Source organism: Lipotes vexillifer, unplaced genomic scaffold (genome assembly GCF_000442215.2).
Source record: "Lipotes vexillifer unplaced genomic scaffold, Lipotes_vexillifer_v1.1 scaffold408, whole genome shotgun sequence".
In the NCBI taxonomy this organism is placed as follows: domain Eukaryota; kingdom Metazoa; phylum Chordata; class Mammalia; order Artiodactyla; family Lipotidae; genus Lipotes; species Lipotes vexillifer.
This window is the reverse complement of record NW_006787469.1, coordinates 751721-769963: the sequence shown is the minus strand read 5'-3', so window position 1 is coordinate 769963 and position 18243 is coordinate 751721. Positions and strand designations below refer to the sequence as shown.

Below are 18243 nucleotides of genomic sequence, written 5' to 3'. Positions count from 1 at the left end.
ATTCCTGCTAACCCACCCAAAGAAGTGTACGGCTTCCCGCTCCAGGGAGGTGAGTCCCGGTTAAGCAGCTACACAGACACTCCCGGCAATCCCACCCCTTTGGAAGCGGACTTTAGTGGAACCTTCATGGACCCCTTGGGCTGCCGTAGCCCCACCCCTTGCTCCTCCGGGCTCAGTTGCTCCTGAAGTGACCACTCACCGACGGTATCGGAATGTGCCACTTGGATCGGTCGGCAGCAGCGACGGGTGCCGGTCCTACACTGAAAAGCGACAATGGAGACGTCTGAGCCCCCAGGAGAAGAAGAATGACAGGCAGCACCTGAAGCCACGCAGCCGCCGCCATCTTCACAGCCGTGAAGTGCCTACCGAAAGCATTTCACCTTCTTCCGGTTCGTCCCGCCCTCTTCCGGCTCCGCTCTGGGGGCGGGATAATCCGGGTCCTCAAAACCTCTGGTGGCTTGTTTGTTTAGCGACTCAGCGGCCCCGCCCTCAGGCCGTCGTCAGGCTTGGTGTGAGGCTTTGGACCTACTGCGCAGGCGTCTTCCTGCCGTAACCTGGTCACCTTGGAGTGTTAGGATGATCCGCAAAAGTTACCAGCCGGGTCTGTTGGCTCTTCTCTCTCCCAGCCCTTAAAGAGTTTGGGGACCAGGGAAGAAACCCATGTGGCCTTTGGCTCTCTCCTTCTCCCGTTCGCCCCAGTCCCTCATCGTTTCTGAGTCAGACGCTGGGGCCAAAAGTCTGGGAAAGCCGTAAGTCTGGCTGACTGTTTAGCGTGTAGTAGTGAGTACTCGGTTTCCGGAGGTAGTTAAGCAAAGACTGGAGTTTGGCGGTGGTGGAGTATAAGCCTTCCTAAACGAAATAATGTAGTAGACAACCCCTTTTAAAAGACCCTTCTCACCGTGAAGAGTATGATGTAGAGTTTGATCGGAGAACATATACCTCCAGCAACAACCCCGTCGGCACTTGCTACTCAAAACTAAAATACAGGAGAGAGTGGGTCAGTTTTCAGTATCTGTGGCGGCACAGTCACTGAAGTAGATCTGCAGAAGCTTCGCCCTAATCACGCAGGCCGTGTCAGTACTTTATGGTTCTCACGCCCTTGGTCTGCATCCTCTAGGGCTCTTTGAGTACACGCCTCCTCGGATGCAAAAACCTTTTCAGTTTCTAATGAAGGCAGTTCCTCATCAGCTACTCAGAGCCAAGAAAAATTTGCCAGATAAATCTGTAGAAACGCTAATTTGGGCCTGGAAATCCCGGGAGCAAGTGTCAATTTGTCACTCCTTAAGGACATGAAAGTCCCAGAAACTTGATGGTGGTGAAGTGCTGGCGGTTATTTAGAAAGACTGACAATCTAAAAGATCGCCTGGGGCCTTGGCCTGAGATCTGGGAGCCTGTGAAGTGACTGGGAAGCCATGGACGCAGCTGAGAAAGAGGAAATCAGGTAAAGCCCCAGTGGTCCAGCAGGGACTGACCGCAGGGCCCACGGAAGCAGGGGATAGATAGTACCTGAAAACAACATTTTGGCTTTGAAGATTTTTATTTTTTTATAAATTTTATTTATTTATTTTTGGCTGCGTTGGGTCTTCATTGCTGTGTGCGGCTTTTCTCTAGTTGCGTGGAGCCGGGGCTACTCTGTTGCTGTGCGCGGACTTCTCGTCGAGATGGCTTCCTTTGTTGTAGAGCACAGGCTCTAGGCGCGCGGGCTTCAGTAGTTGTGGCTCGCGGGCTCTAGAGTGCAGGCTCAGTAATTGTGGCGCATGGGCTTAGTTGCTCCGCGGCACACAGGCTGAAACCTGTGTACCCTGCGTTAGCAGGCAGATTCCTAACCACTGCGCCACCAGGGAAGCCCCTGAAGACTTTATTGATTGTTTGATTGCATGTCTTATTTGCATATTTTATATTTGTGGACTCAATCTCTAGCCTTCTCAATTCCCCATGGAATTAATTGATATTAATAGCCCCTCATGAAATACTTGAAGGATGGTTAACAAAACCGGAAGAATTCTTATCAGAACTCTTTTTTAACGTTAGCATGGTGGTATTTTATTTATTTATCTTATAAATTTATTTATTTTTGGCTGCGTTGGGTCTTCGTTGCTGCGCACGGGCTTTCTCTAGTTGTGGCGAGCGGGGGCTACTTGTTGCGGTGCACGGGCTTCTTATTGCAGTAGTTTCTCTTGTTGTGGAGCATGGCCCTAGCTGTGTGGGCTTCAGTAGTTGTGGCACGCAGGCTCAGTAGTTGTGGCTCGTGGGCTCTAGAGCACAGGCTCAATAGTTGTGGTGCACAAGCTTAGTTGCTCCACGGCATGTGGGATCTTCCCAGACCAGGGCTCAAACCCGTGTCCCCAGCATTGGCAGATGGATTCTTAACCACTACACCACCAGGAAAGCCCTGTGATGAGAACTTTTAACACATGAATTTCAAACATGTTGCTTTCCAGGTTCAGCTAAGTACATCTCTTCCTATATCATTCCAGAGTTTATTCTTCAAAACTGGAAAGATCTTTGACATAAACCGCAGCAAGATCTTTTTTGACCTACCTCCTAGAGTAACAGAAATAAAAACAAAAATAAACAAATGGGACTTAATTAAAAGCTTTTGCACAGCAAGGGAAACTATGAACAAGACAAAAAGACAACCCTCAGAATGGGAGAAAATATTTGCAAATGAAACAACAGACAAAGGATTAATCTCCAAAATGTACAAACAGCTCATGGAGCTCAATATCAAAAAAACAATCCAGTTAAAAAATGGGCAGAAGACCTAAATAGACATTTCACCAAGGAAGACATACAGATGGCCAAGAGACACATGAAAAGATGCTCAACATCACTAATTATTAGAGAAATGCAAATCAAAACTACGATGAGATATCACCTCATGCTGGTCAGAATGGCCATTATCATAAAATCTAGAAACAATACGTGCTGGAGAGGGTGTGGATAAAAGGGAACCCTCTTGCACTGTTGGTGGGAATGTAAATTGATACAACCACTATGGAGAACAGTATGGAGGTTCCTTAAAAAACTGAAAATAGAACTACCATATGACCCAGCAATCCCACTACTGGGCATATACCATGAGAAAACCATAATTCAAAAAGATACATGTACCACAATGTTCATTGCAGCACTATTTACAATAGCCAGGACATGGAACCAACCTAAATGTCCATTGACAGATGAATGGATAAAGAAGATGTGGCACATATGTACAGTGGAATATTACTCAGCCAGAAAAGAAACGAAATTGAGTTATTTGTAGTGAGGTAGGTGGACCTAGAGTCTGCCATACAGAGTGAAGTAAGTCAGAAAGAGGAAAAACAAATACCGTATGCTAACACGTATATATGGAATCTAAAAAAAAAAAATATGGTACTGATGAACCCAGTTGCAGGGCAGGAATAAAGAGGTAGACATAGAACATGGACTTGAGGACATGGGGTGGGAGGGCGAAGCTGGGGCAAAGTGAGAGTAGCATCAACATATATACACTACCGAATGTAAAATAGTTGGCTGGTGGGAAGCAGCAGCATAGCACAGGGAGATCAGCTCAGTGCTTTGTGATGTCCTAGAGGGGTGGGATAGGGAGGAGGGGAGGGAGGCTCAAGAGGGAGGGGATATGGGGACATGTATATGCATATGGCTGATTAGCTTTGTTGTGCAACAGAAACTAACACAGTATTGTGAAGCAATTACACTCCAATAAAGATCTATTTTAACACAGTATTGTGAAGCAATTATACTCCAATAAAGATCTATTTTAAAAAACTGGAAAGAGACTGCAAATTTCTCTAATTTTTGTGCTCTTTTTAAAAAAATATTCAAAATTTTGGGCTGTGTTGGGGTCTTCATTGCTGCACATAGGCTTTCTCTAGTTGTGGTGAATGGGGGCTACTTTTCGTTGGCGGTGCGCGGGCTTCTCATTGTGGTGGCTTCTCTTGTTGTGGAGCATGGGCTCTAGGCGTGCAGGCTTCAGTAGTTGCAGCAATAGGGCTCAGTAGTTACGGCATGCTGGCCCTAGAGTGCGCAAGCTTCAGTAGTTGCGGCGTGCGGGCTCTAGAGTGCAGGCTCAGTAGTTGTAGCGCACAGGCTTTGTTATTCTGTGGCATGTGGGATCTTCCTGGACCAGGGCTCGAACCCATGTCCCCTGCATTGGCAGGTGGATTCTTAACCACTGTGCCACCAGGGAAGTCCATAATCTTTGCACACTTAATTAAAAGAAACGGCAACAAAGACTGAGTCAATGAAGGATTTGATTACTTCCATGATAAACCATGGCCCAGTGTATTTGGGCTTGTTTGCAGAATATTTTGCAATTGGTGTTCAGTCATAGCTTCCTACATAATCATGGATATGCTGACTACAGATATATTCATCATGTCTCTACATGAAAGTCAGTGTGGTTTTTTCTTCCTTATAGCCTATAGATGTTTTAATCAGTATGTGTTAAATACATATACTGAAGTAGCAATATACATACATCTTGATCATGTTCTCTTCCAGAAACAGCTTTTTTTGGAAACTTGGTTTTAAAAAACATTGGCCCTGGGCTTCCCTGGTGGCGCATTCGTTGAGAGTCCACCTGCCAATGCAGGGGACACGGGTTCGTGCCCCCGGTCTGGGAGGATCCCACATGCCACGGAGCGGCTAGGCCCGTGAGCCATTGCCTCTGAGCCTGCGTGTCCGGAGCCTGTGCTCCGCAACGGGAGAGGCCACAGCAGTGAGAGGCCCGCGTACCACAAAAAAAAAAAAAACATTGGCCCCTACAGAAGACCTAAATAGACATTTCTCCAAAGAAGATGTACAGATTGCCAACAAACACATGAAAGAATGCTCAACATCATTAATCATTAGAGAAATGCAAATCAAAAGTACAATGAGGGCTTCCCTGGTGGCGCAGTGGTTGAGAGTCTGCCTGCCGATGCAGGGGACACGGGTTCGTGCCCCCGGTCTGGGAGGATCCCACATGCCACGGAGCGGCTAGGCCCGTGAGCCATTGCCTCTGAGCCTGCGTGTCCGGAGCCTGTGCTCCGCAACGGGAGAGGCCACAGCAGTGAGAGGCCCGCGTACCACAAAAAAAAAAAAAAAAAAAAACTACAATGAGATATCATCTCACACCAGTCAGAATGGCCATCATCAAAAAATCTACAAACAATAAATGCTGGAGTGGGGGGGGAGAAAAGGGAACCCTCTTGCGCTGTTGGTGGGAATGTAAATTGATACAGCCACTATGGAAAACAGTATGGAAGTTCATTAAAAAACTAAAAATAGGACTACCATATGACCCAGCAATCCCACTACTGGGCATATACCCTGAGAAAACCATAATTCAAAAAGATTCATGTACCAAAATGTTCATTGCAGCTCTATTTACAATAGCCAGGACATGGAAGCAACCTAAGTGTCCATAGACAGATGAATGGATAAAGAAGATGTGACACATATATGCAGTGGAATATTACTCAGCCATAAAAAGGAATGAAACAGTTATTTGTAGTGAGGTGGATGGACCTAGAGTCTGCCATACAGAGTGAAGTAAGTCAGAAAGAGAAAAACAAATACTGTATGCTAACACATATATATGGAATTTAAAGAAAAAGAAAAGAAAAGAAAATGTTCAGAAGAACCTAGGGGCAAGATGGGAATAAAGATGCAGACCTAGTAGAGAATGGACTTGAGGATACGGGGAGGGGGAAGGGTAAGCTGGGACAAAGTGAGAGAGTGGCATGGACATATATACACTACCAAACATAAAATAGCTAGTGGGAAGCAGCCGCATAGCAGAGGGAGATCAGCTCTGTGCTTTGTGACCACCTAGAGGGGTGGGATAGGGAGGGTGGGAGGAAGGGTGGTGCAAGAGGGAAGAGATATGGGGACATATGTATATGTATAACTGATTCACTTTGTTATAAAGCAGAAACTAGCACACTATTGTAAAGCAATTATACTCGAATAAAGATGTTAAAAATAAATAAGAAATAAAAAACATTGGCCCCTAGATTATCAGCATCATCTTAAAAAGCAAAGGATTTTCCTTCTCTGTCTGTTTCTATCCTCCTTCTAGCACGTCGTACATACCTCTGTTATATCATTTGTCAGGTTGATTTGTGATGTTGGTTAGGCTCTCAAAGAAAACTCGAACACAGTACTTCTTATCTTCCTCAGAGCCCACCACTCAGCAAGAATGTTCTGAAAATATTTTGTTGAATAAATAGGTGGGTGGGTTGTTTTTGTTGGTTCGGTTTGGGGCTTTTTGTTTTTACTCCTTCAGATTTTATTGTTGTAGCCATAGCCTTCAGTCATTAGTTTTAAAGAACCCTTTCTCATAAGTGACAGTGCTCTTTTTCTGTTACTTTCTGAGCAATCCCAGAACTTCATGTTTTGTTGTTTACCATGGGCGGTTTACAAAAGGATGTTGTTCTGCAGCAAACACATTATTGTGTTATGGCCATGACACAATTTTGCATCACAATGATTTATGTCCCATGATTTAAATTATAGTTAGAGAAGGTACAAAATTTGGATTCACAAACCCTATGTAAAATAAGTTTCTTAAAATGTCTTTTTATTAGTGTTGAAGATGAAGCTGTGGATAAAAACATTTTCAAAGACTGCAGCAAGATTGCTTTCTACAGGTAAGAAGAGGAAGTATATGACCTAGATAGAATAGTTCTGAAAATATTTCAAAATTGATGTTTATTAAATTTTTGAGAACTGATAGACTTTCTGAGGAAAGAGTCAATTAGGAAATTCAGTGATTAAAGAATTTATTGACAGGAGAAATTCACCTTTACTACTCTAGCTTAACTCCTGTATTATTTTATTATTAATATGTTATTAATTATAATTAATTATATTGTATACTTATACATTATAATTAACATTACTGTGTTAATAAACAGGTATTTTAAAAGTCAAAGTGTTTTTCAACTAACTAATGTTAAAATTTTGAATCTTTGAAGAAATAATACTTTTACATGGTTCAAAAATCAAATAATATAAAAAGATACACATTGAAAAATGTTACTCTCTTTCTTGTCCCCTTCCACCCCATTCCACATCTTTCCCTGTAAATAACCAGATTTATTAATTTCTTATTTATCTTTCCAGTATTTCTTTTTGTGAATGCACATATGCTTATATCACCACCATTCTTAGGCCAAGTAGCTTTCTATATACACTGTTGTATACGTCTTTTTTTCTGCTTCCTAATTTATTCTGAAGAGCTCTGTATGAGTATATGGAAATTGTCCTCTTTTCATAGCTGTATGGTATTCCATTGGGTAAATTATAATGTATTCAGTCTCTCTCCTATTGCTAGACCCTTGGGTTGTTTTTAGTCTTGCTGTAACGTCACTGCCACAGTGAAAAGCTATACATGTGTCATTTCCTACACATGCAGGTATATTTGTAGGATGAATTTCCAGGAGTGGGATTGCTATGTCAAAGAGTAAATGTATTTGAAATTTTAACTATTACCAGATATCCCTCCATAGAGATTGTGTCATTTTGCACTCCCATCACCACTATATGATTGCCTATTTCCCCAGAGCCTCAAAAAATATTTCTTTAAAACTTTTTTGAGTGTCTACCTTTATGTGGTCCTGAAACTGAAATCACCAAAAATTACATCATACAACTTTCTAATTTATACACACAACTCTAGAGAAAGAAAATCATATCATTTTAATTCTGAACAGGTACCTTAGAGGGAATTCTATAGTGAACTCCTGGTCACCTTGACAAACCACTGGATTATATTGGATTTCCACTAAAATTTATTAAGTTTCAATTAAAGTATACATTTCATGGAAAGAGAGAGGGACATCAACAAGCTAATACGTGTCATCTACGAAAACTGCCCCACCTTCTCAATAAAGGGGACAAAATACCATCCTTGAGTAGTGTTATGGTGAACAATTTTATTAGTACTCTTCTTATTATTTTATTAATTGCATTAGCACTCTGCTTATTAATTTTGTTAGATCTCTAAATTATTGATACTCCTCTTAGTGCTTTATTGGAGTACTAATATACTGCTTGTGCCCAGTTCACCTACTATCGAAGTGAATTTTAATGACTTCCACATGGTAATATAGTCTTTTGGAGGCTGAGAGTCACAAATCATTCTCAGACGTCTGTATACTCCAAATCTGTAGGCGTCAGAAACAGCAGCTCTCCAAGAAGTCTACCTATCGGGCATTACTAGACTCAGTCACAGAAGGCAAAGAGAGCACCAGGTTCCAAATCATCAACGAAGCAGCTAAGGTGAGAAAAAGTATTTTCGACAGAGAATTATTTGTTTCTATATTTATTTGGGTTGAATGAAATAAATTTCCACAAAGGCTAATTAAAATATGTATGCTTCAAAAACAAACTTTGTGAGAGAAATAATGCCATCTTTTTAATATCTACACAATGCTACTTTAAAAGTAATATGACTATCAACATATAGATTGCCTTGTATCAGATGCTTTCTTAGATGTTTTATGAATGTTATTTCCTTTTAATTAATCTTCAGAATCATCTAAGAGGTACATTGCATTGTCCCTAATTTTCAGATAAGGAAATTGAAGTCTAAAAAGCCACTTGCTCAAAGTCATAGCTAGTAACCAGAATTTTCACCTGTGACTGTAGACTCTGTCACGCACCCACGCTTTTTATCACTATTACACAACATACCCTCAAGCAAGGTACAGATTCAGTGAATGTCCAAACCTCAAAATGTGAGTGGGCAAGAGGAACAATGGTCTATGCAGTTGAATAAGTCACAGATGTTCCCACCCCTAAGCTGCTTCACTAACAGACCACCACAGTTATTACATGCTGAAAGGATTAGAGCAGTATCCTAAGTGCTTTTTCTCATCTGTCAAGTTTTCACACTACTTCAGATGGGCCAGTCACAGAGGAAGTGCTGTGGGCCGGGGTAGGAAGTGTGGTTATGCACAAGTAGTTGATGCTTCCAACCTGACCCTCACTTCACATCCTCCCCTGTCTTCGAAAGTTGTCCTAAGCTTCTAAGGCTTCCCAGACCAATCTGGTTTAATTGGTAATTCGCTGAAGGACATAGGTAAAGACGTGCAGTCTAGTCCCATAACAGCTTAGATAGTAATTCCATCAGCTCACTAACAAATCCCAGTTCTGGGAAGCAGACTGAGAAGACATCCCCACTTTCACTGCAGCATTGTGAGAGATCTTGTAACTACTGTAGCGCTTGCCGTATAAAATTACACTGAGGAATCTTCTCGGGGAAGACAGAGCAAACACTGCCCCACAACATCAGGGCGTTCTCTGTAACATTTGTAAGGCCTTTAACTTTGTCGGGAGGCTCAACTTTATTCCCAGGCAGGAGGAGCAATGGCACAGTGAGGAAGGCTACCTTCCATATGAAGTTTTAGAGATTTTAGTCACTTCAAAGATGTAGAATTCTCTAACATAGCTTTCTTGCCTGAATTCAAAATAGGGGCTAGAATCATATCAACAGTTTGTGTTCTCTATCCCCGTCCCTCTTTCCCAACTTATGGTTACTTAAGGATGTAGTTGTGGTAGCAGCACACTTAGTTCTTTTCTCTTAAGTACACTGAAGGGATGGTTAGCCTTTCTTCAAAACCTAGTGCTACTTCTTAATACCACTCATTTTTTTCTGGAGGAATTTCCCTCCTTGCTTGGCATCTGCAACCTTTGAGTTCACAGCTCATGGTAGAGTACTGATCCAGGTCTCCCAAGCTTTACATCCTTTTGTAGCCAAGTTTGAAAGCTGTTCATGGGAAAACATGGGGCAGCATTAATTTCTTTCCTAGAGAGCCACCCGCCATTTGCACGTGGTCTAATAGCCCAATACCCCACCAAACCCCTGTATTCAGGGTCACCAGAAGCAGCTGGCTCCAGGAAATGCAAGGAGTCCACCAGAGACCTTCCAGGAGTCGGTAGGCCTTTAATACCAGCAGTCAGTTCCCTTCCTTTCTCATTTTTCCTGTCATTTGCTCTTTTTCCTTCTTGCCTCTGATATGTCTAGCCCCAGAGAGTTGTAGCTGTCTCATGGTCAGGGATAGTCCCTTTCTGTCCTTGGGGAGGCTCAGTCTGTTGAGCACCTGAACAATCCACTGTCGTGATGACACATGCCAAGGCAGAGTAAATGAGGCACTCGGAATACCAGTGTGGACCAAAATGCAACTTCTCGATGCAGCTCCATACCAGTGAAGTTAGTGGTAGATCCTCTCACACTGCCTTTTACAAGACTATAGGTCAGTTTCTCTGTACACACCTCTCTTTGGATCCTGAAAATATGAGGGACAATGCTGTTCGGGTCAGGTGCCAGAACCAGAGCCCACCAGCTATGGACGCCTTCAAAGGAAAAGAAGCCACAGACCAGGAGGACCCACGGGAGCTCAGCGCAAGACAGCACATGGCTCAGAAGAGAGCTGAGGAGCCGGACAAGCAAGGGCAAGTGATCCAGGATGTCAGCAACGTGGCTCCCAAGACTGAGAACTTTGAGGACCCCTTGGAACATACACAATGTTCAGGTGTTGGAAATAACAGTGCTGCACAGGGAATCTGCGTGCTCTGATGTCAGGCAAATGCATGCAATGTATGTTTTGGGAGGTCACCCTAAAATTCTGAACTGAATGTCATTTTAATGTCCTCCTTGTCACTTGGAGTTGAGATGACTAATAGGGACTTAAGGCTTCGTGCCCTCTATCAGTTTGATAGGGACAACAAAGATCCAAACAGTAATTTCCAAAGTTGTCTGAACCTTGTATCCTGCTCACTGCATAGTCAAGGAGCCTCCATTAGAGGTTATTTCTGGGATGAGATGGGTGTTTCATGGGAGATTTCACAGTAGGATATGGTATGGATATGGTCTGGAGATTTTTAAAAAGCCACGTACATCCACTTATTCAGAATGATAGCTTTTTATTTCAGGTTCAGAGAGACAGAGCCCAAAGTCTAAGAGGATCATATTCAGCTCACAGCTGCAGTTCTCAGATTTCACTGATGAGGCAGATTCTGACAAACCCAGCACTCTTAGTGCCTACCTGCCCTCACACCATTAAAACTCTTAAAGCAATAATTTTGTTGTCAGGCTTTGTTGTTAATTTTTGAAATCCTTCTTCCCAATTCCCTTCTCCCAACCTGCCACTTAATAAGCAACCAGGAAACAGAACCAAGTTTCATTCACCATTGTCTTAGTGAGCTCACACTGCTATAACATAAACTGGGTGTCTTAACAAACCTTTATTTCTCACAGTTCTGGAGTCTGGGAAGTCCTAGATCAAGGTCCCACTTCCTGCCCTGTAGACTGCCTCCTCCTTAGTGTACAGTTGACCCTTGAACAACGCAGAGGTTAGCAGTGGAAAATCCAAGTATGACTTCACAGTCGGCCCTCGGTATACATGGTTCCACATCCACAGATTCAACCAACCAAGGATTGTATGGTACTTAAGTAAGTATTTATCGAAAAAAAAATCCATGTATAAGTGGACCCATGCTGTTCAAATCTCTGTTCAAGGATCAACTGTAGATTCACATGATGGAGAGACAGCTAACTCTCTGGTTTCTTCCTGTAAAGGCAGTAATCCCATCATGACTCCACCTTCATGACCTCATCAAAAACTAAACACCTCCCAAGGCCCCATCTCCAGGTGCCAGCACATTGAGGGTTAGGGCTTCAACATATGAATTGAAGGGTTGGAGAATGGGGAAGGTTTGGAGAGGGGGGAAAATGACACAATTCAGTCCATAGCAAACATGATGTTTCTGGGACACAGTAATGTTACAAAACAAACTGAAGTGTTGCCCTGTGTGTTGCCTCTAGGTCAGGACATCTAGGCTTTGAAGAAAAGCTGGTTGCAGGTTCAAATCCCTAAATTTTCTCACATAGGGTCCTATTTCTTATGACAAAATAATCAGATATTTGATAAAGAAGCTTCCAGAAAAAAATCTTAAAGGAGTTATCAGTAAAGTGTTGACTGCTTTTTTAGACCTCTTTTTTTCCTACTATTATCATTTTTTTAACTTCAGTCAAAATTCGACCTGGATTGAGAAAAAGAGAAGATCTAGGCTTGTGACACTAGAGCAGGGAAATTTATGCTATCTTCTGAGTGTACCTAAAAAGCACTGCTAGCAAGGCTATTTGGAACAGACCTATGTCTTTGACCTACTTTATATTGCTAATTTTTATGCTTTTTCATGACATGTATGGACTATTTGGCAAAATGTTTATTTTTCAGCCTGTTTGCAAGTTTTCACTGGTGACAACACTTCTGGCAGCTTCTCCAAGGATGCAGGGATATCTCTGAGCACGTCCATGAAGTTATCCCTTGCATCTTCATCTAAGCAATGGGACTTTGCCCAACCAGCCACCTCCTCAACAGATGAGGAACAACTACTACTTGTTAACCAGGACTGTTTCTGCAGAAATAGCCAGGAACAGGCAGCTTATTGGGGAACCGGCCAAGCAATCAGAAGCATACCTGGACAGGCTAATTGTCCTTGGGGAACATGCTAATGCCTGGCGTGAACTTGCCAGCGTTCTCCATAGAGAATCAGTGCTTGCAATAAACCAACTGGCTACAACTATGGAAGGGGCAATAAGTGCCCTACAGCAATTTAATGAATCTTAGACCATTCTCTGAATCCTGGAAGGTCTTGACCAATAGCTGAGAGAGGTCCTTGCTCACTTCTCTAGGCCTTTTAGGTTAACTATTCCTTATAATATAGTAGAGAGACCTGGTTCCAGAAGACAAGCAAGATCTACCCATCACGGAGAAGTTGATGGGGTCATAATTTCCCTTATTAATACCCACCACCATTTAAATATATGTTAGAGGGCTGTTCTGTTAACTCAGTCATAGTCTCTACTAGTTTTGGGTGAAATTAAAAAAAAAAAAACTTTTAATGTAACTGTGATCCATTCCACTGCTTGAATGTACAGACGAGGCTGTTTTTACCACTATGATTTTTATAACCTGTCTCATATTTTTGCCCTTGTGGCCACAAAAACTAGACTTAGGGATGACAAACTACTGGGTTTTATTTTTATTCTGTATGGGAGAAATAAGATAGGAAAAGGGAATTTATGCTCTCCCAGATTATGGGAGTTGAGCCACTGAATGAAAAACCAAGTAGAGACTTGTGGTACTAAAATGAACCTCCAAAATGTATTCCTTTCTTTGAGGATTTATTTCATCTTCTCTGTGTAGGAGGACATTTACACTTCTTAAATCTTTCTAGGGGAGCAAAACCCATGCTGTCTCACCTTATTTTAAATGTTTAATTTTATGTTTCTTCACTTATTTTACATAAATCCATCTTGCTGCAATTTTTACTGCTATTCTCTAAATATTAACATTAAATAATTCTGAGTTTATGCAGTCTAACTTCTGTAACAACGTATTTTCTTGTTTTTGTTTTTTTTTGCAGTACGTGGGCCTCTCACTGTTGTGACCTCTCCCGCCGCGGAGCACAGGCTCCGGACGCACAGGCTCAGCAGCTATGGCTCACGGGCCCAGCCGCTCCGCGGCATGTGGGATCTTCCCGGACTGGGGCACGAACCCATGTCCCCTGCATCAGCAGGCAGACTTTCAACCACTGTGCCACCACGGAAGCCCACAACATGTTTTTTATTGTCATTTTTAATCACTAATAGAGATTCAATAATTTATTTATATATTATTTTAAAATAAATGTCCAAACAGTTCTCTAGAGAACAGAAATGTTTAGAAATTCTTAATGTTTTAGATAGAAGGATATAATATTCATGTCCAGACTTTTTTTTTTTTTTTTTAAAGAAGATGTTGCGGGTAGGGGTTTATTGATTAATTTATTTTTCTTGTGTTGCGTCTTCGTTTCTGTGCGAGGGCTTTCTCTAGTTGTGGCAAGCGGGGGCCACTCTTCATCGCGGTGCGCGGGCCTCTCACTATTGCGGCCTCTCTTGTTGTGGAGCACAGGCTCCAGACACGCAGGCTCAGTAGTCGTGGCTCACGGGCCCAGTCGCTCCGCAGCATGTGGGATCCTCCCAGACCAGGGCTCGAACCCATGTCCCCTGCATTAGCAGGCAGGTTCTCAACCACTGCGCCACCAGGGAAGCCCCCATGTCCAGACTTTTTGACAGCCCGGTTTTGGTTGAAGAATTGGACAATAACTGGCAGTTAAGAAGCCCAGGGAAGTGGTTTATAAACTGTCATGCGCAGAGCCCTGAGGTTTCCATAGAGGTGTCTCAGAACTCAATGCAGGAAGGGGAGGTGGCTCAACGGTAGAGGCTCTGAGCCACTTCCTGCTGTTTTCAATCCAAGTAGCTTTACTTATTGGACTTCTGAGAGTCTGCTGCTGTTGATTTTTTTTTTTAATTATTTATTTATTTGTCTGTGTTGGGTCTTTGTTGCGGTGCGCAGGCCTCTCGTTGCGGTGGCCTCTCCCGCCGCAGAGAGCAGGCTCCAGGCATGCGGGCCTCAGCAGTCATGGCACGCGGGCTCAGTAGCTGTGGTTCGTGGGCTCCAGAGCGCAGGCTCAGCAGTTGTGGCTCACGGCCCCAGGTGCTCCGCAGCATGTGGGATCCCCCCAGATCAAGGCTCAAACCCGTGTCCCCTGCACTAGCAGGCAGATTCCCAACCACTGCGCCACCAGGGAAGTCCCTGCTGTTGATTTTTTAAGCCAGTAAAAACGGCATGAGCCAGATCATACAAGCAAATGTATATTAAGGTCTAAGGAAATTATGTGCTTGGAATATGAAGCTATGTTGATGATAATAAGAGATAAGAATGAATCTGGATATTGACTTTGAAAAGGGTTACCTATTGGCAAAATTGGTTTGCTTAATTAAGTTAAAATGAAAACAAAGTGGGGCTTTGACTCTGATTTGTATGTTTGCTTGCCTAGGGTTATGATAGGAAAAGCAGGGTTATTGCTACCTTCTCTCATATAATTAGGATTCTTTACTAGGCTGCAGCCTCAAGAACAGAACATATCAGACCAGTCTTTGGTTTAAAAAAATTAAAAATTTTAAGAAAGTTATTTTACTAATAATGGGAGGATCTCTGAGTATATGAACTAAATGCAATTTGTTAATCACATATAAGGGACAACCTGTGTGCCCTCTGCTTAGGATGTTCTTGCCCATTTTTGCCTACCCAAAGTCCTACTAATCCCTCAAGGCCCTGCTTAAGTCCCTCTTCCTCCAGAGAGATGTCCCAGAACCCCTCTCCTTACAGTCATCAATATTCCCCTTCCTTGTTCTCCCGCAGGACGTGGCCTCGTCCTGTCTCAGCATTTATCATAAAACGCTTTACGGTTACAACATAGGTGTTGCATCTCCTCTAAACTACACTCTCCCTAAGAGTTTAGCCATCCTTTTCACAGCAATCAGCACTTCACAATATTAGATGCCAAATAAATGTTAGTTGAATTAAATTTGAGAGATTAGTGGAAATTTATGTCTAACTTGGGAGGGAATACATAATCTAACAGGATTTCAGCCTTATACTTGGATACATTTTCAAATCTTAGAATTCTGATTGGCACACTTGAAGTAAATTAAATAAACGAAAGAATATTAAACATATAAGCAGTAATTACAGTATGATTGGGGGTGGGGGAAAGGGGGAGGTGTTGGCCAAAGAGTACAAACTTCCAAATATAATAAGATGACTAACAGCATAGTGATTGTAGTTAATAATACTCTGTTATATACTTGAAAGTTGCTAAGACAGTAGATCTTAAATGTTCTCACCACAAAAAGGAAATGTGTGACTTGTGTGAATTATGTGACTTGATGCAGATGTTAGCAAATGCTATGGTGGTGATCATTTTTGCAATGTATAAGTATCAAGGAGTTGTACAACTTAAACTTACACAATATGTCAATTATTTCTCAATAAAGCTGTGGAAAAAATAATTATTGTATGGTCAGTACTACATCATAACCTTGTTTTTTAGTGTGTTTTTTTTGTTTTTGTTTTTGTTTTTTGCGGTACACTGGCCTCTCACTGTTGTGGCCTCTCCCGTTGTGGAGCACAGGCTCCAGACGCACAGGCTCAGCGGCCATGGCTCACAGGCCCAGCCGCTCCGCGGCATGTGGGATCTTCCCAGACCGGGACACGAACCTGTGTCCCCTGCATTGGCAGGTGGACTCTCAACCACTGCGCCACCAGGGAAGCCCCATAACCTTGTTTTAAGAATGTCTGTAAAAGCAGCCACAGCCTATTTACCATTATTTACCTGGTCACTCTTCAGTGTCCTGTCACTGTTCAAGAGCCCTGACTATTTCCTATATTCTGAAGAAGCAAGGTTCCAGTAACACCGTTTTGGCGGGGGAGGGATTGTTTTTGTTTTTGTTTGTTTTTTGGTGCTGCATTAATATTCTCCCTGCTTCCTATATCTTGCTTGCACCACAGCATACCTGTTCTGTGTGTTACCTCACACAGGCTACCCAGCTTAGCCTTTCATTTAACAGATATTATAGTAACAATACACAGACCCAGTTGTAACCAGAATTTGGCATCATTCTGTACTTAATGATTTGCAACCAGTGCAGCATGGCACATCAGTTGAAAACCACTGTCTTAAGATATTTCCCTCATCTTGATGCCTCAGTTTGTAATCTAAATCCAGCCATCTCTGCCTTCAGTTTGTTGTTATTGTTTTATTTTTCAAACTCTGTATTCTCTTTATGATTCTATGTTGCTTCCATCTTTCATCGTAAGCAGTATTTAACCTAAATTCTCCATCCTCTTGAGAAAGCTGAAAATATCCCAGCCTCTAGAGAAAGTTTCCCAGACCTTAATCTAAGTGTACAGGAAGTGCCTTGATTTTAGCACAGGAAGCCTTATTCATCTACAGTAGAGAACCCCAGTGACCACCATTTTACTGTCTATTCTTTTCTATTCTGTGGCTTGTTACCCTTCATCTTTCATTCAACTGGAATCCAGTTACTCTAGTTTTAACACCAAACACTTATTCTTAAGATACCTGTACTTTATCATAGATACAGTGGGCCACATGTCCCAATTTTCCAAGGGCAGTTTCAGTTTATGCCTGTCATCCACTATCGTTATTAATAGAGAGCCCTTTCACTCTTAACAGTCCTGGTCTGGACAATTATATGTTTGCCTAACCATAGAACACATAGGAGGTGTTTGTTTCTACTACAGGTAGAGCCAAGCAAGTACATATAGATTGGAAAGCCTTTCCTTCATGATTGCCATTGTTCTCCAGTTTGCTTGGCCTATAATAATTTAAACATAGTTTTCTAATTATCATAATTTGTAGAACTGACCTGGGTAATCTGTTGAAACTAATCTCGTGTGTGTTCCCAGGTTCCTCTCCTGGCTGAAGTTTATGGTATAGAGGGAAATATTTTCAGGCTTAAAATCAATGAAGAAACACCCTTGAAACCCAGATATGAAGTTCCTGATGTCCTCACAAGCAAGCCAGGCACTGTAAGGTAAGCCAAGAAACACGTTACCTTGGATACACCCTCAGTATGTTCTTCTATCATACCTTGAGTAGCAGCTTTTGTATGAGCCTCTTATTTTGCTTCTTCAAAGATACAACCATTTGCAGAGTTAGTTTTTAGTTATTTGGGGATAAATTTATCCATTTTGATGTTATCCATTCTGTACTCTCTTCCTCCACCATTTGACTCATCAGCACTTATTAATGGGGAGAAGCAGAGCTTCTGATCTTCTCTCCTCCTGACAAAGTAAGCGGTTTATCAGCCAGACTTTGGGAGCAAGCAGGAGAGCTGTTTAACTGACTCACTCAGATGAACAGCAGAGCTCCAGAGATCCAATGTACTAGCAAAACTCCCATGCTTACAGTAAGTTATACAGTTAGACTGACTCACTTTTAATTAACGGCAGTCTCAGAAGTCTAACATATAATCTGTCTTAGAGTCAGAGATAAATTAATAATCAGTTTCTAGGTGGAAAAAAATCTTTAGGGATTAAAGCATTTTTCATGTACCTGCAGAATCTGCATCAGTTCTCAGCACATTTTCCGGTGATATTTTAACTTGGTTCTGTCTGTTGGTTTGTTATTTTCTTTATATCATGTCACTAAGGGAATATAAGATTATGCCAGATGCTTTAATTTTCACTACATCATTATCATAGTTTTATGTAGATTATTTTTTCCATGAAAATCTAATAAAAAGTTAATAAATTATGGGACTTCCCTGGTGGTCCAATGCAGGGGACGCAGGTTCGATCCTTGGTCAGAGAACTAAGATCCCACATGCCACAG

General features: G+C 42.2%; 2 protein-coding genes across 4 annotated transcripts in view; one reads left to right on the top strand and one right to left on the bottom strand.

Moving 5' to 3' along the window:
- TMEM87A (transmembrane protein 87A) overlaps positions 1-372 on the bottom strand; it is a 43862-nt gene extending 43490 nt beyond the window's left edge. For 2 of the 3 annotated variants that reach the window (XM_007460142.1, XM_007460141.1), the window contains exon 1: positions 200-346. In XM_007460142.1, the coding sequence (XP_007460204.1) occupies positions 200-343 (144 nt within the window). In that variant the 5' untranslated portion in view covers positions 344-346. Of the gene's footprint in view, positions 1-199 lie in introns of all 3 variants that reach the window. The other variant, XM_007460140.1, reaches the window with a different exon arrangement.
- Positions 373-1403: 1031 nt separating this feature from the next.
- The window catches only part of GANC (glucosidase alpha, neutral C), a 73718-nt gene continuing 56878 nt past the window's right edge, over positions 1404-18243 (top strand). The window contains exons 1-4 of the mRNA XM_007460139.1: positions 1404-1441; positions 6576-6638; positions 8163-8271; positions 17316-17443. Coding sequence (XP_007460201.1) covers positions 1413-1441; positions 6576-6638; positions 8163-8271; positions 17316-17443 — 329 coding nt within the window. The 5' untranslated portion in view covers positions 1404-1412. The remainder of the gene's footprint in view (positions 1442-6575; positions 6639-8162; positions 8272-17315; positions 17444-18243) is intronic.